The sequence below is a fragment of the Coccidioides posadasii genome, chromosome 3, assembly GCF_018416015.2.
Source record: "Coccidioides posadasii str. Silveira chromosome 3, complete sequence".
NCBI lineage: Eukaryota > Fungi > Ascomycota > Eurotiomycetes > Onygenales > Onygenaceae > Coccidioides > Coccidioides posadasii.
In genome coordinates this window covers 3,837,959-3,863,533 of record NC_089409.1, presented here as the reverse complement: position 1 = coordinate 3,863,533, position 25,575 = coordinate 3,837,959, and the positions used below count along the sequence as shown (strand labels likewise).

The following is a 25,575-nucleotide window of genomic DNA, read 5'->3' as shown; positions in this document are numbered from 1 at the left end:
GCCAACTTCGCCCCTATGAATGGAAAGTCAATTCCCCTCCTGGCACCTTCGGTGTACAAAGAGTGGCAGAGTGGCTGCAGAATATTCCTGCTGATTGTAACTTATATTAACTAATATTGGTATTAATTATAAAGATAATAACTGCAGGCTGTGTCCCTGGAACTGTGACACTTGCACCATCATTGCGGTGATCCCACTAACCATGCCTTCCCATGCTTTTGTGCCAAAAACCGACTAGGGGAAACAAGATGCTTGGAATGAGTGCGGAGTAAACAGAGCCGATGCTAGGGAAAAGGCAGAACTGCAGCTGAAAAAGAACCATGAAAATGATTCTATATGGAAGGGATGCGAATAGATGAGAAAAAAAAATCAAACCCCCATTAACACCGCTCACAATGAGAACCCGATAATAATCCCGCCCTGTGCATATAGAAGGTGGAAATAAGAACACACGTAGTTGAATGGCCAGATTTCAATGGCCAAATAGAGGGCCGCCTGGGACGCTTGCGCCTGTAAGAAGCCTGTCGACGAGCCTCCCTTCCATCCACGGTGGGCTCAATCGCTGAGGTCTGGATTAGCGACGAAGAGTCTAACACTACTCATGGTGGTAGTGCGGTCGTCAACACTTCCTCTACGTCTCAATTCCTCAGCCGCCTTATGTCTTCGGGCTGCTGCAGCTGCTCCGCTCGGGGCCGCTAGATCCGTGATCATTCCGAAGTCCTCTTCTCGCTGGCTTTCGGTGGATCGTGCGGTTGATGGGCGGTTGTCCGACGTGGAAGAGTCCTGGGTGCCACCGGTATCCTTGTCTTTTGGCGATCCCGGTTTGGTCTCTGCAGCAGGGGTTTCAACGATGTGCGGGATATCGAGGCGTTGCTCGGGAGGTTCGGCATTCGGGGGAGTGCTGCCACTGCCGCTGCCGCTGCCACTGCTCAATCGAGGTTGGTTGGGTCGATATCCGCCGGTCATCCGATTGCTAGCGGCGGAACTTCGTCCGCTACCGTTACGGCGATGGTAAGCCGATCCATCCGGATTATCGAGGTCATCGTCCGCATTGCCAATTTCATTTGCACTGAGTCTCAATGGCACGCCAGTGCCCACCATTGTCCCTGTACTGAACGGCAGTGATTTCGTCGCCGAACTGTGTCTGATCTTGCCGCTGCTAGCCAGTGTATTTGTTCGACCGGAGCCACCGCCTTCCTGAACCTCCAGGATCGCTCTTTGCTTTGCAACGCGTCGCTGGTGGGCCTCGCGAGGGTCTTCGGCCTGCGCACGGTCGCACCAGACGGTCGCCTTCTGTCTTCGCATCAAAGCAACGTACCCGACCTGCGGGTGGGTGGTTCGAGAGGAAGGGCTGCGGCTGACATTGTTTTGTGAAGCGCTCATATGGCGGCTGGTATGCGGGTTTCCGCCGGTGGACGACGTCGACGTTGTTGCGTTCGAGGGGCGGCGTGATGGGAGAAGGACATTGTATTGTTGTTGGTGCTGTTGTTGTTGTGGGGGGTAGACAGGGGTCATCTGACGGAGCGGGTGCATGGGGGTAGGGAGAAACGACGACGACGACGACGAAGATGCCGGGTGAGACTGATATTGGTTTGCAGGCAAGCTGTGTTCACGCGGAAAGAGAGTGTGTTGGATGTTTGAAACTTGGAACTGCAGACCAGCGTTCCCGGTGGGCAGAGGCTTGCGACGAGGGGCCTGTAAGGCTGGCGACTGATAATCAACCATGGTGCTGGTCCAACGAGATCACAGAAGCAAAAGGTACCGGATACAGACACGCGCGCGAGGCCTTGGCTCCTGTTGGTCGGGAAGAGAATACTGTGGTCCGGGGGCTGGACCAGTGATGCTACCATGTACGTAGTAATAGCCCATTCTCTTGGTTGAAAAAAGGAAAAAAACCGAAAAAGGAGTGATGTCAGATCCGGTTCTTTTCAAGGTTTCTCCGTCAAACTCCACCGACGGAAGACTGTGAAATGTAACATCAAAAGGACTCTTTGCCACCGTGATCCACTCAGGTTGGTTTTCACTGATTTCTCTCCCACCCACTGGTTCGCGAAAAGCGAGACAAGACACTGCAAGCGGACAATAGCATTGACTATACGTACACAAGAGTTTGGCCGCCCGAGATGAACAATTGAAGATGAAAGACCAATGAAGCTTGCTGGCATTGGTAGCAGAGCGCGCGAGGAAGCGCAGAATAGCAAAATTTATGCACTTTTAAGCGCCGCGACTGATCACAAGACATCTGCAAGAAGGTTCCGCTCTGTAGACTTTTAACTCATGGCATAACCGGATGTCATTGAGCTTCAGCCCAAACTCAGCCCCGGACACTGCAAAAATTTTAAGACAGGCGCTCATTTCTTCCTCTTCCTCGCATACTATGTAACTAACTAATCAATGCACGGACTCATTCAGCCCTGTCGGTCCCGCGAGGCCCACAGGCGTTGATGCGCCCTTGAAATGACACTGTGTTCGATCGGACTGCTGCTCCTCATGGGCTTGCCCCGAGAAGCCCAGAAGCTTATCTGGCTCCATCATTCAAATTTAGGGAGTCTCTAAAAACGCAATCCGTGGGATCGCTCACCAACCGCGACTACGGGCGGACTGGCCACACGTGCATGATGTTGCCCTGAAGTTGAGAGTTAAAAGGGAGGCCAACTTACGGCCGGCTTCGCGACCTTCAACTGGAGTCTTTAGATACAGATGCCAATGCCCTGGTGACCCTTTTCAATGGCTTGCGTGTTTGTTTTCCAGCAAACACTGTTCCTAGATATTTTCCTTCTCACATGCGAGTCACAAGCGTCCAGAGGTTGACTAGGACTCTACTCGTTGATTATAGTTGATCAGCACCTGGGAAGGGAAGGCATCCAAGTCTCAATCTCATTCGAACATCGTTTCATCTGCATGTTTACCCCCTTGGCTATATATGAAAATCCGAATTTCATCCAGGAAGGTTTAAATTTCCTCCGTTTCATCATTCATCTCATTAAATATGATTCCTTGTTGTCGTCAGCGGGCATATGTAGCAAACAGTCAGTCAGCCAGCCAGCCAGCCATGTCTCACACGCAAGATGGCGACGCTAGTCACCCATCGCGTACCATAGCATTAGAGCAATGGAAGCCACGCTCAAAATGCTGACCTCCACAGAGGTAGCTTTGTCTTCCCTTGGAGGTGATGTACTTTGCTGTTTTGCCACTACATAGATCTCTCCTGTCGAGTCAGAAACGAAAAAGAGCCGTCCTGTTTCGTCAAATGCCATCCCAACTGGCCTGAAACAACCATCTGGACATTTTCTGGTATCGGAATTGGTGACTACATTGATGGCAGCCTCCGTATCCGTTCTGAGAGCCATGGGCTCGCCGTCTTGGAAAGGAATCCTCGTTATCCTATAGCCAATTGGTACATCGCGATTCCTAGAGAGCGTCAGATCCGTCGAGATGGAAAGGTACCTCCTGGATGAAATCAAAAAGTTGTCACTCACCAGCTGCCATGAAAGGAAACGAAAGCCTCATCTGTTCCATTGAATTTGATATCCAACGGAGCTGTATGAGGAGCAAATGTTAGTCTCGGTGCCTCTACTCTAGCACAAAAATCGTCTGTTTTCATATCGCTTTCAACGTCGAGTGCGAATTCGGTTCCAACTTGAATGTCGGTGTTGTTCGGGATAGCGTCGACATCCCAGGCAGCACTGCAGTATGGATAGCCATAGTTGAGTCCGGTAGTTGAATTAATACTTCCATGGAAATTTAATTCCTCTCCCGGGTTGTCTTGATGGATATCAATCCCGTGACGTTCTATATTATCGATGGTGTTTTCAACCGTCCAGATACCGTTTGTCCCTGGATGTTCAGCAATACCAACGGAGTTTCTCATTCCCCAGCCAAGTCGGATTCCATCTCTTGTGAAATTATAGCCACCTTGAGGAATTTCTCCCATTTGAAAAGCCTTCATCTGGCAATGGCCTGTGGAAATATCCCCGCAGTCAAGGTCAATGTTGCCTGCGCTGCCTCTAACAACCACAAGATATCCACCCGAGCCGGGGGAATAATGCAGTGTACGTGTTGAATGACCTGGGTTCTCCAACCCTGTTACCACCACTTCTGGATTTCTTGAGGTGACTCTCCTGGCCTCCGCGTCATAATCCCAAGCATAGACCGTGCCACGGTCCGACGCATACAGTTTCTTTCCATCCGGAGACAGAGCTATCCCATGATTCAAGCGGGATTTGACCGGATGGTCTATGAGATCGATTTCGTCTTCAACCTCCAAGCAGGTGCCGCCATTATCTCTCAAGCGAAAGTTGAAAATTCCGGCGGAGGATTGGACGACGAGAAGGTTACCCCGTGAGTCGAACTGGAGCGACCTCGGCCGTAGAAGACCCTGTGCCACCACATTCACATTATAGCCATCGGCTGCAACGGGGGTAGAAGATGGGTTTAGCCTAGCCGTGCAAGAACTCTGAGCGACGCCGATGTCGATTAATTGTGCGGTTATAGCTGCAAATGAATAGAAATGCCGCATACTTATATGACCTTGTTTTTCCCAGGTTCGTACAAAGTAATATTCAGGAGGAGCACATATTTTAAAGCTCAAAAATGGCTTTCAAGGTACCACTAGTGTAGAACCTGGGGCTTCCGTTGTTGTTAAGTAGTTACGCTTGCCTGGGCTTTGACACGAAGTGCCTAGCATATTAATTATCTCGGCGCAGCTTCGTAGGAGTTTCAAAAAGCCGTGTCTCCAATGGCAGGCCGACCCGGATGAACAACCTGGTAAAGCAGAGAGATCAATGCAGCGACAGGGAATAGAATTCGGGGAAATGCTACCTTATCAAGACACTAAGCAGATAACAATTGAGGGACTCGGATCTTGCAACAAGCGGCTTTGGTTGGAGATGCACTCCTCCAAAACTGTCGTCTCAGGTGGTTCTGGAGAGAGATACTTAGTACTTGAGGCAGAATGTTAAGGACGCACAAACCTATCAACGCCGGCCCATCGTATCCATAAATCATCGCACTTCTAAACTACGCCAGCCACCCAAGTGGCCATAACATTGGCAGGGAAAGATCAGAGTTGGGCCTAGTCAGCCAGTTGGTCAAGCGAGCCAACCTCTCGACCCAGCTCATGCTCATCCGCAGCGCCAATCATGTGCAATGTCCAAGCAATCTCAAGAATCGCCGAGAGAGCTGGGCACTTGATGACGGGTGAGTGTATTGAAGATGGTGTTCTGTACTCCGTATGTCCTTAATGTGCATTTTGCAATGAGATGGAGGTCGGTTTGGATGATGTACCAACCATTCCCGCGGCTTAAAGAGGTTTCAAATTCAGAGCTACTTTCTTGCTCGAACAGCTGTGAAATTGGACATGTCTCTATTTGGCCCTGAGGTATTTTGTATGGTTGTCGACAATGTTCTTAGGTATTTTCGAGTTTCATTTGATCTTGTTGGATCAAAAGAGGATCCATTAGTTATCCACGCTACGCGCTCCTCTACACTCTGTCGCATCTCTGCGAACCCTTGCAGCCTGCCAGCATACGAATTAGAGCTTTGCCCCGGTAACCTTCACCAGAGCACCGTCTTTGACCACGAAATCTCTCCCACGTTTCCACCCGAGCCACCGATTTAGTGTTTCTTCACCACCTTCACCTGGTCGAATTGGGTTGGGCGACCATCCTCCATCTTGCGCCGAAAACTTCAGACCTGGAGTATCGGACAACTCGACGACTAACCGCTGGTCATAGCCGTCTTCTTCCAGTTCATCCATAGTTAGAACAGGGGTTGCACATGCATCTGTTCCATCGAAAACAGCTTCCCACTCCTTTCTTGTTTTCTGTTTGAACTTCTTCTCGAAAACGCTCCGCATAAAGGGCCAGTTGCTTGGATCTTCACGGACTTTGTTCGAGTTGGGAGGGAACACATCCGAAGGCGAAAGCTGCAACCCACGCAACAATGCATCAAAAAACTGGGGCTCCAATGGCCCGATAGCAAAATAATTTCCAGGATCCTTCGTCTCATATGTGCCGTAGTAGGGGCAGCCACCGTCAAGCACATTTGTACCTCGCGGGCCGTTCCACATGGGAGACTTTCGCGATAAACGTGGCATAGTTGCAAGGTACGCCGAACCATCAACCATATTTGCGTTGACCACTTGACCTCTCCCCGTGGTCTGGCGAGACAAGAGAGCCAGCAAAATGCCTAGGAAACAGATTGCTCCGCCTCCAGCAAAGTCTCCTAGGATATTTCCTGGTGGATAGGGAGCTTCCCCCGCCCGTCCTAGCATCCCTAGCACTCCCGAAACGGCAATGTAGTTGATATCATGTCCGGCCATATCTTTATATTTCCCATCACGACGGAAACCTGTGATACGAGCAACAATCAAACGGGGATTCTCCTTTAGAAGCACTGTCGAAGGACAGAGACCCAATTTTTCTAGCACCCCGGGGCGGAAAGGGTCAATTAAGACGTCAGCATTGCGGATCAGAGATAGCAGAACCTCCTTTGATGCGGGTGATTTCAGGTCTAAGCTGATGGATGTTTTGTGTCGAGTTAACGCATCTTTGGTTGGACGAGGAAGGGGTTTAGACGTTGAATGTGCGTTCGGATGGGGTCTATCAACTCGCAAGACGGACGCTCCATAGTCGGCTAGCAAAAGCCCGGCAAATGGACCTAGGTTATGGCGGAAAGGATGTAAGCTTCAAGGGGTCATCAAATCCTCAACTGTAACCTCAAATGTTCTGCGTGAAACTCCGACATACGCACCTGGGGCCAAGCCAGCGAGTTCGACGACGCGAACACCCTGGAGTGGTAAAGCAGCACCCGCCATCCTTAAGCCCGATATTCTGGACAAGCGGCCACAGAATCTGGTAACGATTTGATATATATATATATATTAAGGAAGAGCAGAGTAGCGGGCTAGTCAGCTCGTCATTTACAGTGTGAATTAACCCCAGACCGCTGTCGCCTATTAAAGCGTTTGAATCGGCTCCCTCTCGTACTAGTCTGCGTATCAATGTAGAAGGGTAAAGCCGTTTGTCCCGTCGCAGTTCATGCCCGGGCCGAGAGTAAAAGCTGGGTAAGCTTTCCGGGGAGCCGAGGCACAGCTGCCCCACAAACATTAGGGGCCAAGCCCGCTAGCGTCGGACCGAGCACACCCACCAACCTTCACGAGCAGCAGTACCTCGCTTGAGGCCCGAAGTTCCCCCGCCCTTTCTGTCAAGGGCATATTTGAGCACTTGCTTGTGCTACAAAAATATCTGGCTTACGCTTTGCCTGGTGACATCCACCCTTTCATTTACGCTCGACAGGTCTCAAAGGTTATGAGAGTCTCTTTGTGTAGTCCCCATGCATGTACTCTGTATACGTGCCGCGTATATATACTCCGGATGGAGGTGTAATATCAATTTCTAAGAATTGAAAGGTAACTATGTACATTCTGAATTCTTCCAAACCCGATATTCAAATTTGTAGGCGTCAAGCACATCGACGGGAAACCGTCACGCGCCGGGATGCATACCGCATCGGTCAATCATGATCTGCCGTTGAATTCCTCCTCCGGAAGCAAGGAAGCCACTGGTGCAGCGCCCTTCTGAACAGTTGCCTGGATACCTCGCCCGGTTGGTAAGAGGTTTGAAGATCGTAAACGTGCTCTGCATTGGGAAGCAGGACGCCAAAAACCGCCTCTTGTTCCTGATTGCACGCCGGGATTTGAGTGGTGACGCGACGGCGTGGTCCCCAAGGCTCCTGGGAAAGCACAGTCAAAGGAGTCCACGGGTCGTATTGTCCGGCGCCGTGGAAGACGTTTGAAGGGCGCATGTTCCAGCCTCCAGTATAATTGTTGGTCGCATCGGCTCGAGGGCGGCGGGGAAGATGGCCGCTGCTCACGCCGTCAGGGAACTGCCGGTAGCAGTTATCTTGGATGTAAGCTTCCGTTTGATAGCGCGAAGCGATCTCATGGGGTCTGGGATTCTGGTACTGGAAGTAACCGAACTGCGAGCAAAACTGCCACGACCAGCTGATGGCCAGGGGGTCTGCAGGTGGCGCAGAAAGGTCACAGGAGCAAGTCTCTTCTGGGCAATTGCAGTTTGTTTCAAAAATGGAGTTGATCGCTCGGCTGAGTCCCGGCCATGCAGCCCATCTGTCGACCACAGATCTAGCACCTCTTGAAGGTGCCCAGCCTTCAGCAGGGGCCACTCTGCCATATTGGTCTGTTTCGAGCCAATTACAGAACTGACCCGCAGGGCCATTTGCCCCAAAGCTCTGCCATGTCGCCCAATTATAGAGCAAAACTGCAGTAAAATCGCCATTGCTGTTTTGCTCGGCACCGGGACCTAAGAATTGTCTCTTAATTTGAGCAGCGGTACTCGGGTTGGCAAGTTGGGCATCAATATATCGGTATGCAGCATTGACGTCCCTGGTGCAATTTCCATAGCCATATGCTACCAAACCCCTGTACACCTGCTCATAATAAACGCTCATGTCAATCCTAGCTTGAGCAGGTGCAGAAGAGGAAAAGGCAGCAAAAATAGTGTCGGGATACTTGAGTCTCGAGAAAGCTGCACGCATGCCTGGGTATGAGCCGCCGACCATAATCCACGGGGTTGATCTTGGTGTCAGATCAGCATTAGGGAGCCGAGGTCGGCGAAATGTTCTGGCAAAGTAAGGGAGATCCTGCAAAGCTTGTTCGAGCGTCAAGTATTGGAATTGCGCAGCAGACGTCTGCCCATTGACGGGGTAAGGGAGAGATTCGCCATAATATCTTCCATAAAGTTAGCCTCCTATCCGTTCCTATTAGTAGAAATTGACTTCCTACCGGTGCTCCCAAACAAGGCCTACGCCATGAAATTCCCGAAGCAATTGGACAATGTAGGACGTAGGATCGACCAAATAATAATCGGCAAAAGCTTGACCATTGGTCTCACCGGTATCGAAAATAACCACAGGCCCTCCTGGCTGATAATATTGATCGTTCACCCAGTATCGATTCCTGTACATTCTTCCAGGGTTTCTGTGATCGATAGGAATCTATTTCAGGAATTAAGACAGAGCACACACAAAGGAGCTATGGGGATGGCGTACATTTGCGTATTCAGCGACCACAGCGGATGTCTCGGCAAGACTGTCAATGGCAGAGGCGAGGCTGCTTCGGTTGGTCAAGACAGAATCAGCATCCATACCTAGCATTGCAGCTAGGTGAAGGTCGTTCTGATAACGTGCCCATCTTGGTCCAAAGGCCGACCCAAGGCCTGTAAGCAGTGCCAAAGCAGTGCCCCCGAGTAGGTTTTGGAGAAACCTCATCTTGCCCGATAGTGTAACCACGAAGCAATTACAGGAACCCTTCGCGCTGAACTCAAATGCAGTCTGCTACATTGCGGAAACTTGGCCGAGGTTTATATATCCTTCCTGGCGGCGGTAGCTGACTACATCTGGCTCATTGTAACCGTGTCTCTCCTCCATTTGCCGTGGAGACCGAAGGTTGCACACGTATGAGCGATGCCCGAGACAAGAAGGCTTCGTTCACACGGCCATCTAGCCCGTGGTATCCGTTTCTCTCCTCCATCTTCCGCAAAACTAAGTGTCGCCAGACAGAGACGATGCCCTGAAGAGGCAGGTTCCCTTCAGGTATTCATTCCACCCGCAGCAGCCGTTGCGCTTCACCCCCTCTTTTGCATGAACTAGATGTCGTAGGATTGGAACGAAGCTTTGAACCAACAGGCTTCTTGGGACTGTTCATACTTGTCCCGTCTTTGACCATAGCTGTCCGGCATACACAGCTATATCATGAAGCCCGTATATTGATATACCACAGCTATCCGATCTTAGGCTAAAATTTCCGATCCTCAAAACGCAACGTTGACGAGGAGGAATCACATATCAGGGACTTTTAACATTCTTCTAGAAGGACTCCCAGGGTGTTAACTCTTCTCCACATCCCCGCATAGAAGCCGTATTTCGTTTCCGGCCGTCGAGATGATGTGTGACACAGAACTTGGGTAATGGTTCAAGAGAGGGTTGCTGCGGGGGCCCCATGCAGATCTGACAGGAAATGATACCAAAGAATATGCAATCCTGGCACCAGGAGACTTGGAGCAACGAGTTATCCTTGTTGAGAGGTTAGGAGCTCGCGAGAAAGTCAGGAACTCGCCAGGGAAGCGCCTATCAAGATCAATGGTCGGCTGAGTTGGCAATTCTCTGGAATATGCAACCGTACTGCTCCCGCTCAGTGAGATCTCCGGTTGAGCCTCGAGCCACGCGATCAGTGCCATTGCCTTGGGGTGCGGAGTACTCCGTAGTTTGCCTTAGGTTTTGGTTGGCCCATCTCTTTCGGCAGATTGGCGCGGTTCAATTCCAACCTTGTTCCCCTCGTGCGGAGTAGTCGGTTCTTCAGTGCGACAGCTTTTCTATCAAACTAGCCGAGTCACCCTTCCAGGGGGTGAATTTAATCCCGAGCATCGAGTGTCGCGCAAGGTCATCAACATAGCAGCACCCTAGCGCTCCAACGTACGTCCTCACCGCGCGTTAACAAGCCATGTACCCATATTGGGAGGTCGGTCCTTGTTGCTGGCTGGATAAAGCCTCCAGCAGTTGTAAGTCGTGGCTCTGTTAGAATTCTAGCAGTCATTTCTGCAAAGACCTAATCACATTAAGAACAACTCTGTGAGCTTCATCCAAGGGGGACGACAATCTTGCACGCAACCGGGCGGATGAGTGAGCCTGAAGTTGGGGTTGCACCAGCCCCTGTCTGCAGCTCGTATCTCGACGCACTAGGCAGGCCCCAACGCTAAGCTCTATCAGGCAAGGCGCCGGGTCCCCGGATCAGGATGGCAGCCCCTTAATTCAAAGCGGCAACAAAAAGCCCTCTGACATGCTATGCCCACTACAGAGACAAGCTCTCTCTCTTTTTTTTTTTCCGCCATGCGATTTATGTAACTATGCTTCATGTCTTATGAGGTCTGAGGGACAAAGGACAATAGGCAATCAATATTTTGATATCACCCAAACAGCTTAGACACCTATCCGATATTCCATTCGCTGAGAGACCGATAGTGACAGAGTAATTATCTTGCACTTCTTGGCCTTTCAACATATCTATACATATACCTCTGGGTATGCCATTCCCCTTTGGTGGCCTTTTGATCCCTGCTTGGCTTGTCATGCCCAACTTCCATCTCTCCCCATGCCCACATCAATGCTTTGCTCATTCGTTCTCTATCGCGTAGAAGTTTGTCTATCCGCGACTCCCACACCTCTTCTCTCCTCTTGAGAACATTGGCAAACTTTGTATCCAAAGCGGCAGCTGCAGCGTCTTTGGCTTCGATGATGGATCCAAGTCTCTCCTGTTCGTTTGCCAAAGCCGACAACTCTTTCGATTTGGAGGATAATGATTTTCGAAGATCAACAAGTTGAGATTGTAGATCACTTTCACGATCTTGTGCAGCTCGAAGAAGTGCGTGTAAGCTACGAGTCGACTTGGCATGAGTATCCCGAAAAGTAGAAAGTTCGGTTGCATGGGAGTTTTCAATTCGATCAATTTCTTGCTGATGTGACTTCTGGAGACTGTCGATGTCGTGTTGACATTGGTTTTCATATACTTCGGGAGGGAGGGATGGTGCAGGGCTCAAGGGTTGCCGATCCGCTGCTTGATTACGCAAGTCGGTAGCCGTCCGCATTGCTTCATCCCGCTCTTGAGTTATCCTTTCAAGCTTTTGTGATAATTGGCTTTTCTCCGAGTTGGCGGATTCTAACTGGGATAGCAATTGAGAATTTTTGTCCTTTGCAGCCAAAAGAGCGGACTGCGATTCGGAAAGCCCCTCACGAGTTGATTCTAACTGGAGAGACAAAATCTCATTCAACGATTTCGACTCTTGCAGTTGGTTTCGAACCCCGGTCAAATCCCTCTCGGCTTCTTCCATTTGGCCAACACTTCCGACCGCGTGAGACTCGGAATAGGCCGGGTCCCGCTGTTTTTGATGAGCGCAGGCAAGTGAATCCGGTATTTTTCCAAACGATTTTCCCTCCATATCAACCGATACCCCGTCAGCCGCCCGTTTCAACGCATCGACGCTGGAAATCGCTTCCTTTCTCTCCATGGCAAGGTTGTGTTTTAATTCCGAAATTTGTGACTCAAGGTGTTGAACGATTTTGTCCAGATCTTGGGTTCTCTTCTCAAGAACGTCGCGTTCACGCGTTAGTGACTCAATATCAGAATCCAATTTATCTAATTCGCGCAAATTTTCATCGTATTCAAACCGGAGCTGGTCATTCTCCGCATTTTTCTTTGAGATTTCAACCTGATGAGAGGATATGGTCTCATCTAGCCTCGCCTTTAGCTGCTGAAACGACTTGTCCTTCGCCTCAAACTGTTTCTGAAGAGCAAATAATTCCTCATCTTTGTGTTTATCATTTAATCCATCCTCCTTGGGTTCGTGTCGCGACTGGTTAACAGACTGCATTAGACTCTGTAATTCCTGCAACTGAGCCCGACTACTTTGCAATTGTTCGTCCTTTGCACAAACTTGGCTTTGCAACTCTCGAATTTGTTGATCTTTGGAAGCCGACTCCGCTTGTCGCTGCTGCTTCTCTTGTTCGAGGGCCAGCTGAAGATGCCGTACTTGTTGCATGATTGATGCAGCATCGAAAACCCTTCGTCGATTCGCTCTGATGATCTCATCCTTCTTCCTCAACTCCTTTAGGAGCCGCTCTACCTCATTGGTAGAATTATTTTTATCTGACAGTGTCTCAGGATTGTTAAAACCATTTTTCCCCGAAAGCACGTGGGCTGGGGTAGACATTTCCAACGGCGGCTCAATTTCGCTGATCTCATCATGGGCTGGTCGGCCTGGTAGCCTGTCAGTGTGAACAACCTCTTTGAAATTATCTCCCTGGTTATTCTGCTCGACTTGTGCATCTGCTCCGTTCAGTAACTCGACCATATTCTCTGTAAAATCGTCTGGGCCAGGAGGTTCCGATATGTTGTCGTTGTCTCTGGGCGACTGCTTCGATTTTGTGGTGTTATCCTCTTGTGCCTCAAGAGTCGATACCGCATTCGGGAGTTTGTTGAGGTCGAAGGTGTAATCCGAAAGGTGTGTTTCAGAATCTTCTCCGTCGCTGGAACCGTTTGAAGTGGAGCCTCGTCTTTGTCCTGCTTTTTGCGCGCGGATGGTGTTATTTATACCGGATGTGTTCGGACTTAGTCTCTCGTGGCGAATGCCCGACCTTCTATAAGGGCTCATTATTCTCGGAGGCGAGGAGGGTATGAACCTCGGAGTATCCATGACGGAAGATATTCCTAGAGTGTCGTGGGAAGTCGGAAATGGAGAGCTTTCTCTTTTTGCCATATTGTCAAATCTTTGCAAAAATTCCTCATTGAAACAAGGATTGCCGTTTGAACGAGTCCGTCTGAAGCAAATGGATGATGTTGATCGTTGGTAATGTCGGGATGACGAAGTCGCGTCGTTTGCCTCGTCGGCCGTTATTTACATGTTTCTCTTTAAGGTTAGGCGGTGTTGTTGGCACCGCCGGTCGGAAACCACATGACTAAGGAACGTAGATAATCCGCTCCGTCCTCTCGCGACCCATCACTGAGAGCTGCAATTCCATGATCTTCTCCAAGCAACGAGCCACTGCATAGCAAATCCTACCAGCGCAGCGTTGTTTGACACTGCAGTCAAGTTTAATATACTACATACAGAGTGCTCCGTACATAGTACTAACCTACCTTGGCTAACTTCCCTGAGTTGCTTCTGATGAGCCGATGTCATCACTGGATCTAAGCTGATCACATAGAGGAACCTGCGACTGTGGTTTGTTGGATGCTGCCCTTATTTGGGAGGGGATGGATAAAATGGCTGGGCGAAATCATGCCCTATCGTCAATTAAACAATAAAGAACACTTTGAATGTGCGCTGTAAGACCATGATCACTTCATTTGATGGCCCTAACTGGAGACGCTTCTTTTAGTACCAACATGTGGCACTTTGTACTTGACATCAGCACCGCGCACCCTGTGCTCACCGGCTGACTAGTGATACTTTAGGGCAAAGTGGTGGGGATCCTGGCGGTTCCGGGGCTCGTCCCTTGCCTAGAAACATTCCCGCATGGTATATACGTAGGAAACCGGGCAAAGTTGGTAATTACCTTGGTTCACTCAATGTCATAGTCATCTGGCCCTTCAACGCAGGAATTTCAGACCATATGTATAACAGCTCATATTGACCTGGGAAACTCTCCAAGAAATGCTAACATTTGAGCCATTTATCATCATCTACCATCACTATCTACTGCTAATTGGTTTCCGGCAATTTCTCTCAGTCTTACATTCCTCACAGCTCCAGCATGATGAACTCCACTGGTCAACATCAAAATGCTTACCCGAATTTTAGCTTGCGAGGGAGAGTATATATCGTCACTGGGGGCGGCAGGGGGCTAGGATTAGTGATGGCAGAGGCAATAACTGAGGCAGGTGCGGAAGGTAAGGATGATCAATTTCGACTGTGAGTGGCCCTTATTGATGAAGCTAATGGCCGTTCTAGTTCACTGTTTTGATATCCTACCAGAACCCGATGATGAATTCGTTCGGACACAGGAGCTCGCCAGCAAGGCACACGTCGGCAATCTGCACTATCATCATGTAGACGTGAGAGACTCGAAGCATCTCAACGATGTTGTGGAGAAGATCGCATTGCGCAGTAATCGCCTAGACGGACTAGTCGCAGCTGCTGGAGTACAGCAAGTGACCGAAGCAATCGACTACACCGCCGACGATGTAACGAAGATGCTGGATATAAACTATACTGGTGTTTTTATGACCGCTCAAGCCACGGCTCGCCAAATGATGAAACTCGGCTGCAATGGTTCCATAGTCCTGGTGGCTAGCATGAGCGGGATTGTGGCCAACAAAGGCCTTAATTCGCCCGTATACAACTCCTCAAAAGCCGCAGTAATCCAACTAGGACGAAACCTGGCCATGGAGTGGGGTTCCAAAGGTATTCGAGTGAACTCGCTTTGCCCGGGCCACGTCATCACGCCGATGGTAGAAAAGAATTTTGAAGAAGTACCGGACCTAAAGAAGACTTGGGAAAAAGAGAGCATGCTTGGGAGATTATCCAGGCCAGAGGAATTCACTGGCGCTGTCATTTTCATGTTAAGCGATGCAAGCTCTTATATGACCGGCAGCAGTCTTGTGATCGATGGTGGACATACAGCATGGTGATTTCAGTCGTATAATGCTATTATGAGTTCACGTATACCTTTGGTAGTACGGAGTTTTTTTCGATGGCCTGTTGATGGAGCATTGCATCTCAATCGAAACCTCCTCCTACATGCACTTATTAGTTATGTACTAACTTGGGCTGAATTTGTTGAACCGAATTATTAGTGCAGTTCCTGCAGTATGCCGTATAATTCCAGATAGGCTGTCAGCAATTCAATATCTACATACGATTCAGGGGTAGCTCCAAGGCTGTGCGTTCATGCAAAATTCGTAAACAAAATTAAGATGGGAGAAAGCGTGTGAAACAATGATGTAGAAGATGATGCAAGCGGGCGAGGAAGTCCGGGGTAACTACGGAGTAGTTACTCCGTAGTTAGTGGGGCGTTACAACTCGAACAATGACAAGCAGCCTGCTCCCAGCACAACCCCTTAAAGCTGGTTGAACCTTCCGAGATATCAGGTACAGCAGTCTTTCCGTGGAGTTACTTTTACGGAAACGAACTCGAAGCCCACTACGGAGTATTTAGGAGGCATATCATGCTTCAGTGAAGCGAGCAGCACCTGGGAGATCAGTTATATACGAAAATACAAACCCAGTTACTCAAGCGCCCGTCGGATTTTACCGAGTAGTTGAATCAAAAGAGCTCACTATCTGGTCGAATAGACGATATCGGAGGCGCTGAGGACGATTTGACCAATGCCTCCAATTCCGGAAAGCCACGGTAACAGCACATTGACGAATCCTCGAGTGATATGTTACTATCAAACCTATTATCCTAACAATGGGACCGACTACATTTCTACCCTCCCGCTTCTGACGAATGACTGTGGGGTGTCGCACATTATTCTTGCCGCAATTCATATCAATGATGAACCCGGAAATATTACACTCAACGACCATTCCCCAGACGATCCCCGGTACGTGCCGTTGTGGGCAGAGATGCGCGTAATGCAGGCGAGTGGGACCAAGGTGATGGGGATGGTTGGGGGTGCCGCCAAAGGCAGTTATCAGAGGCTTGATGGAAGCGTGGCAGATTTTGAAGCGTTCTACTGCCCGCTCCGTGATATGATACGAACGCGGAATTTGAATGGCCTGGACCTCGACGTAGAGGAGGATATGTCCCTCGACGGCATTATTCGCCTGATTGATCGCCTCAAATCGGATTTTGGAGATGAGTTTATCATCACCCTAGCTCCCGTGGCCACTGCTATGGTGCGTGGCCTGAGACATCTCTCCGGCTTTGATTACCGAGCATTGGAGACTGCCAGGGGCTCAAAAATATCTTGGTATAATGTGCAGTTCTACAATGGATGGGGTCATATGCTGCATCCCAGCGTCTACGATACCATCATACATCAAGGCTGGGAGGCGGAGAGGATCGTTATAGGTCTCTTGACCAATCCCGCTAACGGGTCTCAGGGCTATGTTCCAATGGAAACGATAAGTTCGGTGTTAGCAAACGTGCTGACAAAGTACCCATCGTTCGGGGGGGTATCAGGGTGGGAATACTTCAACGCAATGCCGGGGGGCATCTCTCGCCCATGGGAATGGGCCGCTTCAATCTCACTGATAGTGGGAATGAAGACAGTCCTTGCGTGTGCGACTTCTGCGCTTTACTCGAAGTTAGCCACGGCATAGAGTTTTATGATAAACGGAAGATATTCTTAGTAGAAACTAGAACAATGACGATAGATTTGAGTTCTTGATTGTCTTCTCAAGCCGTCTTGTTGGGGACTATGTTTGGCTTGTTTGCACCCTATGTCGTCATCAAAGCAACTTCAACGATGCTCGAGACGTTTGATCCTTGTCAGTCAGCAATTACGGAGGACGGGCTCCAAATGGTCGCGCCGCAGTCATTTCTTCAGTCTTCCAACGAGGTATGTCATCAGCTCGGAAAGCGATCATCACTTTAAGCTCGACTACTATTCGGGTTCTTGTCTATGTGTTTCTTCGCTGGGTCAGGAGAAAATGCCAATTCTTGATCTTAGGCCACACTTGCTTACAAAAGACTAGATTCCTGCACACCCAGTCCCACCGATAATTCTAACGGCTTTATTGGTTTATTTTGGCTCTATCTGGCCTGTAAAGGAGCGAGTGGACGATGGATCGCGAAGGGAGGTTTATAGTGGGACCATTTCCAGTGGGAAGGAGTCAAAGAGAATAAACCTGCAGAGGGATATTGGAGAAGATGGCCGTAGGAACGAGAGCCGCCGACAACATGCGTCAAAGAACAGAGAAGAAGCACATGTATCCGCCTTCAAGTCTTTATTGACGGGTGTCCCATCAACTACTTCAAAGGCTGCGAGCCGAGCAACAATCGGGGTCAATATATTTCTGTCTCTTCTTGCGTTTGATTTCATGCTGCGAGGCCTCCTATTTTACCCAACGAATGAACTTTCATTCTCTCGCGTCGGATACGTATCTTCAACCACGGCAAAAATTCTTGTTCGAGAGCCAAAGCAAAATCTGCCCCTTCGTATATCATACCAGGAGCTTAGCGACGATCGAGCTGGCCCGGCAGTGACAGTGGGAACCTTGGACCCTCTAGATGAATCAACAGATTTTACGTACCCGGTTTCGATTACTGGGCTTAATCCTTCAACTAAATACCGGTACTCGTTGTCCAACAATCAATCTGGGGAGTTCACTACGGCACCGGAACTCGGCTCTCCCAAGTCGAAAGAGCTGACATTTGTAACTTCGAGCTGCATAAAACCGAATTTTCCCTACAACCCCTTTTCCCATCCTTTCCAAATTCATGGGATTGACGTCCTCACTTCGACATTGACAAGATTGGGCGAGGCGCTTCGCCCTTCCTTTATGCTCTTCTTAGGTGATTTTATCTATATTGACGTACCATGGCGATTTGGGTCATCCGTACAGCATTACCGAAGCGAGTATCGCAGGGTTTACTCCTCGCCTAGTTGGCGTATTCCTCCAGATTCCCCTGCTAATATCCCATGGATCCATACTCTGGACGATCATGAAATCGCCAACGACTGGGCCTCTGGAAATTCCACTCCTCCGTACCCAGCAGCTGTGGATCCATACTTGCACTATCATGTCAACGTTAACCCTCCAATACCAGAACACCCACATTCCATTCCGTCTAACACAAGTTATTTTTCATTTATCAACGGCCCTGCTTCTTTTTTCCTTTTGGATACGAGAACTTATCGCTCTGAGCCGTCCCGCGAGGACTCTAGCATGCTAGGCTTCGCGCAGCTACAGGCGCTGATCGAATATATCTTACGCCCGGAGTCGGAGGGGGTAAAATGGAAAATCATCACTAGTAGCGTGCCGTTTACTAAAAACTGGCATGTGGGTACGCCGGATACCTGGGGTGGCTTTCTGAAAGAAAGGCGGACGATTTTCGAAGCCATGTGGAAAGCAGAACTCGAACTTGGTGTACGGATTGTTCTCCTAAGCGGTGACAGACATGAGTTTGCCGCCACGCGGTTTCCAGATCCAATCCTTTCATCTACCTCGGCCCCGGAGCCATTTTCTGGTGCTGGAAGAGGTATTCATGAGTTCTGTGTCGGCCCACTCAGCCAGTTTTACCTTCCGGTGAGATCGTATCACCAGGAGGATGATGAAGATGTGGCTATCAAGTACGTGCCAGATGGAAATTTCAAGTTTGGCCTTATTAGTATCAAAGCCGATGAGAGTGAACAGCCTACCTCACGCCTGACGTACTCGTTGTATGTTAATGGAAAGGAGACTTGGAGATACACGCTCGAGACTCCTTTGGCGGCTACGAGGGGTCGTGCGCTTCCTCCCGGAAAAGTGGTGTTCGACTACGTCGATAATTGGGAAGAGCAAGTGAGGCAAAGGGCCGGAAAATGGGCGGCCTACGCTGGTGAGAGATCCGGCTGGCTCGGGCGAGCTATGGGCAAGGCTTGGGATGAATTCCTCCGGAGCGCTAGGGTTGATGAAGCATAGACCTGAAGGTGGTCTGCTGCCTATTTCGCTGTTAGTTCCTCCCATTTGTATATTTACAGTTTTCTCAGCACTGTCGTTCCGATTCCCACCCCCCTTTTTTTTTAACATTCGTCTACTTATAGGATGGTAGTCGATGGCAAAAGAAAAAGTCAAAATAACTCTTTTGCACGGAGTATGAAGCTAGCGTATCATGCTAAAAGACAAAGGCCAGAAACATAAACAAAGGTATTTCAGGACCTGGCCAGAAACAAATCCGCAAATAGCCCACGACCTTTTACACCGTAACGCCGCCGCCTTTATGGTATGCTTAATACATGCTCCACATCGACAAGATAATAGTAAATCGTCGCAATAGAATTATCGACGACCTCTTCCACTTCCTCCAGCCCCACCCAGCATTCCACCCATTTGGCTCATCATGCTTTGAAGATCCATGCCTCCAAAACCGGGCATTCCACCCCCTGCTCCTCCACTTCCCTGTAGCATCTGCATCATCTTCGCCATGTCACCCATTCCAGGCATCCGCGGCATTCCAGGAGCACCTGCACCACCCATCGCAGCCATTCTTTTTTGCATAGCTGCCATCTGCTGCTCCTTGTTTCCGCCTTTGAGCATGTTCTGGGCGCGCTGCATTTGCTTCTTCTGGCCACCAACCTTCTTGGCCATGCCCGCCATCATCTTATGTTGCGACAGGAGATCTTCAACTTCTCTAACGGTGGTGCCGCTTCCACAGGCCACGCGAACGATCCGAGACGGTTGATCAACAAAGACTTTGCCATCGCCGTCGAGTTCTGCGGCTGTCATACTATCAAAAATGTAAATCATTCGGCGGAGCTTCAGAGAGCCATCTTCATCATCGAGACCCGCTGTAAGACCAGAAAGACCAGGAATCATACTTGATATTTTGGAGAGAGGACCCATTTTCATTATCGATGTTATATTTTCACGAAAATCTCGAAGTGTAAATATTCCCTCCGCAATATGCTTGTAGGTCTCCTTCGCACCAGCAGAATCTTTCGTTACCGCTTGGACGTGTTCAACCAAGCTGGCCATGTCACCCATACCCAATAATTTTTGTATAAACGGCTTCGGGGCAAATCTTTCCAGATCCAACATGTGTTCCCCGGTACCTAGAAAGATAATGGGAGTGTGGGTAGCAGCAACGGCAGATATGGCACCACCACCAGCGGCATGTCCATCTGTTTTTGTGATGATAATGGCCCCGAAGTCCGCTGTCGCCTTGAAAGCTGCCGACTGCGCCTCAGCTGCTTGCCCAATGCTACTGTCGAGAACAAGGATAGTTTGATCGGGTTTCACGGCATTCTGGATCTGTGTCATTTCTGCAAAAAGGTCCTCTTCCTGTTTGTGTCTTCCACTGGTGTCAACGATGATAACTTCAAATTTTTCCTTCTTGAATTTAGCAACGCCGTCTGCGGCGACAATAGCGGGGTCCGTCTGCGTTAAGCTGCCGTAGTATGGGATCTTGGCCTTTGTCGCGTTCTGCTTTAACTGATCGAAAGCTCCCGCACGGAACGTATCTGCGCAAACCAAGGCAGACTTGAACCCTCTTGTTTGGTAATGTCTTGCGAGCTTCGTACATGTCGTCGTCTTTCCCGCACCTTGTAGACCAACGAACATGATGACATTCGATCGACCCTTCTTCGGCTTGAAAGGCTCGGAGTGAGGATCTACTAGAGCGACCAACTGATCAAACACGGCTTTCTGAATGAGGCGCTTTTTATTAACGGCAGGCGGTATAGAGGAGAAGTTGACGCTGGATTTGATAGATTTCCGAAGGTTTTGGACGAGGCGGACGTTTACGTCGGCTGAAAGTAAAGCAGCGCATATCTCTTTAAGCATAGAATCAAACACCTTATAGATAGGTTAGTAAAATACTTATCCTGCCCCGCAAGGGCTCTAGGTCAGTATTACCTTTTCGTCCAGATCATTCGACCTGGTCAGATCACTGACAGCGGCGTTGATGCGCCGGCCTAAATCCTGAAGAACCATGACAACGTCGCGAAAACAACAAACAGGCCAAGGCGATAAATATTTAATCTGTAACAGAAGAAACGAAATCAACGCAATCTAGATGCCCGCGGACGACGGTCAGAGTCGCTTGCCAAAGAGGCGAAATCATGCCCTCGTTGCGTTAAAGTCCGTGCGGAGAGTCATGTGACCCGTCCGATAAGCCTTGGGCTTTGGAAAGTTTGCGGAGAGCAGCGATGGCAGAGCAAAAAAGAAACATCTAGAACCAGACGAGAGAAGACGCAATGGCGCCATCGATATCGAAGAAGAGAAGAATAGAGGATGCCATGAATGGCAAGACCTCTCAACCAAAAAAGAAATTCAAGAAACAACTGGAGTATCACAGTAGTTCCTCCGAAAATGAAGACGACGCTCCGCCAGCCCCGTTCTCGGGAGTGACCTTACAAGACTCCGACAGTGACAACGATGGATCAGTTACGGGCGTCCAACTACCAGAGGATGCAGTGGCGGCGTCAAACGCAGAGGAAAACGATGCTAGTGCGTCAGACTCCGAAAACGACTCCGATTCATCAGACTACTCTCTAGCCACCTCCGACGTTGGGAGTATAGCAAATCGCAAACAGATCTCGAAGCGAAATGACCCTGCGGCATTTTCCACCTCCATATCCAAAATTCTTGGAACAAAACTTTCTACCTCTGCCCGCGCCGATCCCGTGCTATCACGAAGTAAGTCCACAGCGCAAACGACAGCGGATATTGCCAACGAGAAACTTGAAAAACGAGCGCGTGCAAAGATACGTGCCGAGAAGAAGGAAGAGCTTGAGCGTGGACGGGTAAAGGACGTTCTGGGGGTTGAGCGAGGAGAGGCTGGCGAAACGGCGGAGCAGGAAAAGCGCTTACGAAAGATAGCGCAGAGGGGTGTGGTGAAATTGTTCAATGCTGTTCGGGCTGCTCAGGTGCGAGGCGAAGAAGCGGCGAGGGAGGAGAGGCGAAAACGTGCAACTGTCGGCATGGACGAACGAGAAAAGAAGGTTACCGAGGTTAGCAAGCAAGGGTTTTTGGAACTGATTAACGGGAAAGGGAAGAAAGTGACAATCGAAGAAGCATGAGCAATGTGTTATGGTCTTAAAAGATTCAGCATGTTTTCAGGCGCATGGAAGGGACTATATTGTTTTTCGTCTTCTCGTCATTTATGGGAACACAGCAGTGGTTGGGAAAAAAAAATTCTTGATATTGTTGTTGAATTTTATAATAATACACATTGCAATCTAAATCTTTCCAAAATCTGATACACCGGAGTTTTCAAAATCCCGGCGACGCTGGTAGTACAAGAAAAACCCGTGCACACGACGAATTTCCTCTCGTTGTTCAAGGCTATGTTGAAGTCGAGAGTAAAGCGGTAGGGGGAATCATTTCTTATCCGCGAAGTCGCTAGCTTGCAAATTTCTGGTCATACTGGGCAGTCGCACAACTAATCCGTCCAGTTCGGGCGTCATCTGCACCTGGCATCCGAGTCGCGAGGTCTCCGTTAACCCAAAGGCAAGGTCCAACATATCGTTTTCATCGTCGTCGGGCTCAGGCATTCGGTCGTACATCCCCTGGTCTTCAACAATAACATGACAGGTAGAGCAGGCACAAGAACCTCCACAAGCTCCTGAAATTTAATGTCAATGCAACGCCGTCGCATTTAATGGAAAATAAAGACCAAACCGACCTTCCATCTCTAAATCATTTGCTTGCGCGATGTCAAGCAGGTTATCTCCCTTGGCGACCTGGAAATCATGCCTCTCGCCGTCCTTATCGACAAAAGTGACGTTGATCCTGAGAATAGTCAGTTGAAAAGGGTCCCCATAGATTCCCTGGTCAAATATGTAGTCGAACTCACTCTTCGCCTGGTTTTGGAGGTTCAATATGGCCATGTGCAGCAGCTGTGGTCGCGGAGAAAGGCCGTCGTGGCTGCGCGGGATTGCCATATGAGCATTGGTAGTGGCCCGAACTGCGTAGCCGGCGAGCTGGCCTGCTGTAGATCGAATAGGCCTTGGACCTTGAAACGAATCTTTGGTGATTCGAAACTGTGAACGTATTCCAACCCCGGGACGTTCCAACTACCCTAAACTGTCCAGCAGCCGGCGGGGCGGACGGTCGGAGGAGCTGCTGGCATATCGTTCTCCACGGATTCATGGTTGCGTAGGAGCAGTGTTGGCCAGCGCAGCAAAAAATGTGCAAAATTGCTTGAGATATCTCGCAGCAGCGAAGAGTGTTGGCTGACAGAAATTTGTTCGCGGCCGCAGTTGATGTTCGGCCGGCGAAAGCGGCGACAAGAAAATCAGTCGAATCAGCGGAGCGGAAATTACGGAAGTCCAGATTCAGAAAAACAACATCTCCTAGTAGCTTCAAATATCTATTTTATCTCATTTCCAGAGTCGCCAGCAACCACATCGCCGAATCTCGCAGAGTTTTCCCCTGCATTTGCAATTGGTTTTGGCCCACCCCGGTGCTTTTAGAGCACAATGACTTCGCCACCTGAAGCGCCAAATCCCCTTCGCCCGTACTACGTTCCCCCTTCCATTGGGCTGCCTGCTGGGCAATCGGTCTCGAAGATCTCGCCCAATGGGCCTCCATCAGCGGCATCAGGGAATATAACCAGCTTCGGGAGTTCTGCTCGTGAAATCTTCTCCGATTTTGATTACTCCGATTACCTGGGAGAGTCCTCTCCGTCGGTGGCGGAGTCCATCAAACAGCTTCTTGAAAGCGCATTATGGAGATATTCCCGCGTTCTGATATCACAGCCCTTCGAGGTTGCAAAGACGATTCTCCAGGTTTGCGTTGTTCAAGATGAACAAGAGATAAGGGCGCTGGACGAGAGACGGGGACAGGATCGAAGTTATCGGGAGAGCATCTACACAGATGTATGTATCGATTTACCCGGTTCTCCTGTGCCAGCTTTGGGACTAACAACTACGCGTGTTAGCAATCTTCATACTCATCTGACGATGAGGATAGCTACTTTGCACCAGCAGCACCGGCGGCCTCCGCTTCTGCCTCGCGTACCCGCCGCCCGCCTCATCGAATTACGGATCGGAGTGGTTACATCCCGCAGTCCACTAAGCCCGGCTATATGCTTAAGATCAAGGACCCCTCTGCCCTCTTTGATGTACTTGCACAGCTATGGACAACAAATGGACCAACATCTATTTGGAAGGGCTCGACTTCGACATTTGTGTACTCTTTACTCCTTCCGACTTTGAATACCTTCATTCGAAGTCTTCTTTCAGCGATTATCGGCTATCCGGAGGATAGCTTCTCGACCATCCTTGAATCCGATATCTTGACATCTACGTCTCCAGGAGCTGCTTTAGTCCTTACCTGTCTTTCGGCAGCCCTGGCTTCCATCGTGTTATCCCCCGTTGATACCGCAAGGACATACTTAATCTTAAGCCCCGCGGGGCACGGCCCGGGTTCGCTTTTCAGAGCTATTCGTCAACTTCCCACCCCTAATTATCTAATTCCTCCCCATTTACTCCCAATTACGATCCTCTCCTCCACGCTTCCAACACTACTCGCGAACAGTACCCCACTTTTCCTCAAATCCTATCTTTCTTTGGACCCGGTCCTTAACCCTTCAAGCTGGGGCCTCTTTACTCTCATGGCTTCCGGTCTGGAACTAGGAGTACGCATTCCACTAGAAACAGTTTTAAGGCGAGCTCAAATAGCGACCTTCACGTCTCCGGTGTTGAGGCAGCAGAGCATCACACGTACTACTGTGTCCGCGTCATCGTCTTCACAAGAGAACGTCACCTCCGCTGTACAAACGGTTGTACCTACACCAGACACATACCGTGGTATCGTTGGGACAATGTGGAGTATTGTCTACGAAGAAGGCACGGACGGAGGGGCTGAAGCTGTTGCGATTGAACGAGTGTTGGGCCGGCCGCCAGAGCCTACAACGGCCGGGCCCGCGGGCAGAGTGCCGAGACGCCGCAGGGGCCAGGGAATAAGGGGTCTTTATCGCAGCTGGCGATTAGAGATGTGGGGTATCGTTGGAATCTGGGGCTCTGGGTTTCTGGGAGCTCTTCTGGGACCTGGAGACGAAGAGGTGCTAGTAGAGTCTGGAGCCGCTATGGGCCTTGGGCCTGTTGGCGGTCGAGGGAGTGCTGGGGCCTTTTAGGCCGCCTCATATCCGGTTTTGCGCTGCTGCATATAGTCGAATGCAGCTGTATCCTTTTACTGAGATACCCACTACCACCATTCAGCTCTATAATCGCGTGTCAGGGGGGTTTTCTAACCCGGTGGCATATTCCTTGTTGGGTCTCGACTTTCTAGCGAAGTACGAAGAGCCAGGTATATTCTCCAGTTTCGCGTGAGTTTTTGGCGACGATGGTGTGATTTCCACAGTGTACTATTAGCATGACTTTGGCGCGCCCGCTCGACATCATCCCAG

At 49.8% G+C, this 25,575-nt stretch overlaps 12 protein-coding genes across 12 annotated transcripts; 5 read left to right on the top strand and 7 right to left on the bottom strand.

Annotated features, from left to right (window-relative positions):
- Positions 1 to 88: 88 nt before the first annotated feature.
- Positions 89 to 2,037, bottom strand: D8B26_006182 (uncharacterized protein). Its single transcript, XM_003069814.2, has one exon. It carries the CDS (start codon positions 1,723 to 1,725, stop codon positions 556 to 558), a length of 1,170 nt encoding a protein of 389 aa, XP_003069860.1. The 5' UTR covers positions 1,726 to 2,037; the 3' UTR covers positions 89 to 555.
- A 1,040-nt stretch (positions 2,038 to 3,077) lies between these two features.
- On the bottom strand, positions 3,078 to 5,026 carry D8B26_006181 (uncharacterized protein; the record flags this gene model as incomplete). The annotated part of the gene is made up of 3 exons (XM_003069815.2): positions 4,974 to 5,026; positions 3,480 to 4,923; positions 3,078 to 3,411 (listed from the first exon to the last, which is right to left on the bottom strand). Exons 2-3 carry the CDS (start codon positions 4,517 to 4,519, stop codon positions 3,078 to 3,080), a joined length of 1,374 nt encoding a protein of 457 aa, XP_003069861.2. The 5' UTR covers positions 4,520 to 4,923; positions 4,974 to 5,026.
- Positions 5,027 to 5,338: 312 nt separating this feature from the next.
- Positions 5,339 to 6,986, bottom strand: CEFD2 (Isopenicillin N epimerase component 2). Its single transcript, XM_066125104.1, has one exon. The coding sequence runs from the start codon at positions 6,320 to 6,322 to the stop codon at positions 5,534 to 5,536; it is 789 nt and encodes a 262-aa protein (XP_065981185.1). The 5' UTR covers positions 6,323 to 6,986; the 3' UTR covers positions 5,339 to 5,533.
- A 529-nt stretch (positions 6,987 to 7,515) lies between these two features.
- Positions 7,516 to 9,288, bottom strand: D8B26_006179 (uncharacterized protein; the record flags this gene model as incomplete). The annotated part of the gene is made up of 3 exons (XM_003069817.2): positions 7,516 to 8,749; positions 8,804 to 9,015; positions 9,070 to 9,288. 3 exons carry the CDS (start codon positions 9,286 to 9,288, stop codon positions 7,516 to 7,518), a joined length of 1,665 nt encoding a protein of 554 aa, XP_003069863.1.
- Positions 9,289 to 10,943: 1,655 nt separating this feature from the next.
- On the bottom strand, positions 10,944 to 13,223 carry D8B26_006178 (uncharacterized protein; the record flags this gene model as incomplete). Its single annotated transcript, XM_003069818.2, has 1 exon — positions 10,944 to 13,223. One exon carries the CDS (start codon positions 13,221 to 13,223, stop codon positions 11,049 to 11,051), a length of 2,175 nt encoding a protein of 724 aa, XP_003069864.2. The 3' UTR covers positions 10,944 to 11,048.
- A 1,012-nt stretch (positions 13,224 to 14,235) lies between these two features.
- Positions 14,236 to 15,390, top strand: D8B26_006177 (uncharacterized protein). The gene is made up of 2 exons (XM_003069819.2): positions 14,236 to 14,461; positions 14,523 to 15,390. Exons 1-2 carry the CDS (start codon positions 14,326 to 14,328, stop codon positions 15,200 to 15,202), a joined length of 816 nt encoding a protein of 271 aa, XP_003069865.1. The 5' UTR covers positions 14,236 to 14,325; the 3' UTR covers positions 15,203 to 15,390.
- A 509-nt stretch (positions 15,391 to 15,899) lies between these two features.
- On the top strand, positions 15,900 to 16,841 carry D8B26_006176 (uncharacterized protein; the record flags this gene model as incomplete). Its single annotated transcript, XM_003069820.1, has 1 exon — positions 15,900 to 16,841. One exon carries the CDS (start codon positions 15,900 to 15,902, stop codon positions 16,839 to 16,841), a length of 942 nt encoding a protein of 313 aa, XP_003069866.1.
- A 172-nt stretch (positions 16,842 to 17,013) lies between these two features.
- Positions 17,014 to 19,857, top strand: D8B26_006175 (uncharacterized protein). The gene is made up of 3 exons (XM_066125103.1): positions 17,014 to 17,160; positions 17,217 to 19,175; positions 19,268 to 19,857. The coding sequence occupies exons 1-2, from the start codon at positions 17,083 to 17,085 to the stop codon at positions 19,143 to 19,145; spliced, it is 2,007 nt and encodes a 668-aa protein (XP_065981184.1). The 5' UTR covers positions 17,014 to 17,082; the 3' UTR covers positions 19,146 to 19,175; positions 19,268 to 19,857.
- On the bottom strand, positions 19,306 to 21,245 carry SRP54 (Signal recognition particle). Its single transcript, XM_003069822.2, has 2 exons — positions 21,078 to 21,245; positions 19,306 to 21,017 (listed from the first exon to the last, which is right to left on the bottom strand). The coding sequence occupies exons 1-2, from the start codon at positions 21,153 to 21,155 to the stop codon at positions 19,503 to 19,505; spliced, it is 1,593 nt and encodes a 530-aa protein (XP_003069868.2). The 5' UTR covers positions 21,156 to 21,245; the 3' UTR covers positions 19,306 to 19,502.
- A 173-nt stretch (positions 21,246 to 21,418) lies between these two features.
- On the top strand, positions 21,419 to 22,352 carry D8B26_006173 (rRNA processing protein RRP15; the record flags this gene model as incomplete). Its single annotated transcript, XM_003069823.2, has 1 exon — positions 21,419 to 22,352. The coding sequence occupies one exon, from the start codon at positions 21,419 to 21,421 to the stop codon at positions 22,241 to 22,243; it is 825 nt and encodes a 274-aa protein (XP_003069869.1). The 3' UTR covers positions 22,244 to 22,352.
- A 160-nt stretch (positions 22,353 to 22,512) lies between these two features.
- Positions 22,513 to 23,315, bottom strand: YAH1 (mitochondrial matrix iron-sulfur protein; the record flags this gene model as incomplete). Its single annotated transcript, XM_003069824.2, has 3 exons — positions 22,513 to 22,788; positions 22,849 to 22,955; positions 23,020 to 23,315. 3 exons carry the CDS (start codon positions 23,313 to 23,315, stop codon positions 22,544 to 22,546), a joined length of 648 nt encoding a protein of 215 aa, XP_003069870.1. The 3' UTR covers positions 22,513 to 22,543.
- A 329-nt stretch (positions 23,316 to 23,644) lies between these two features.
- On the top strand, positions 23,645 to 25,382 carry UGO1 (mitochondrial fusion and transport protein ugo1; the record flags this gene model as incomplete). Its single annotated transcript, XM_003069825.2, has 2 exons — positions 23,645 to 24,043; positions 24,106 to 25,382. The coding sequence occupies 2 exons, from the start codon at positions 23,645 to 23,647 to the stop codon at positions 25,300 to 25,302; spliced, it is 1,596 nt and encodes a 531-aa protein (XP_003069871.2). The 3' UTR covers positions 25,303 to 25,382.
- Positions 25,383 to 25,575: the final 193 nt, after the last annotated feature.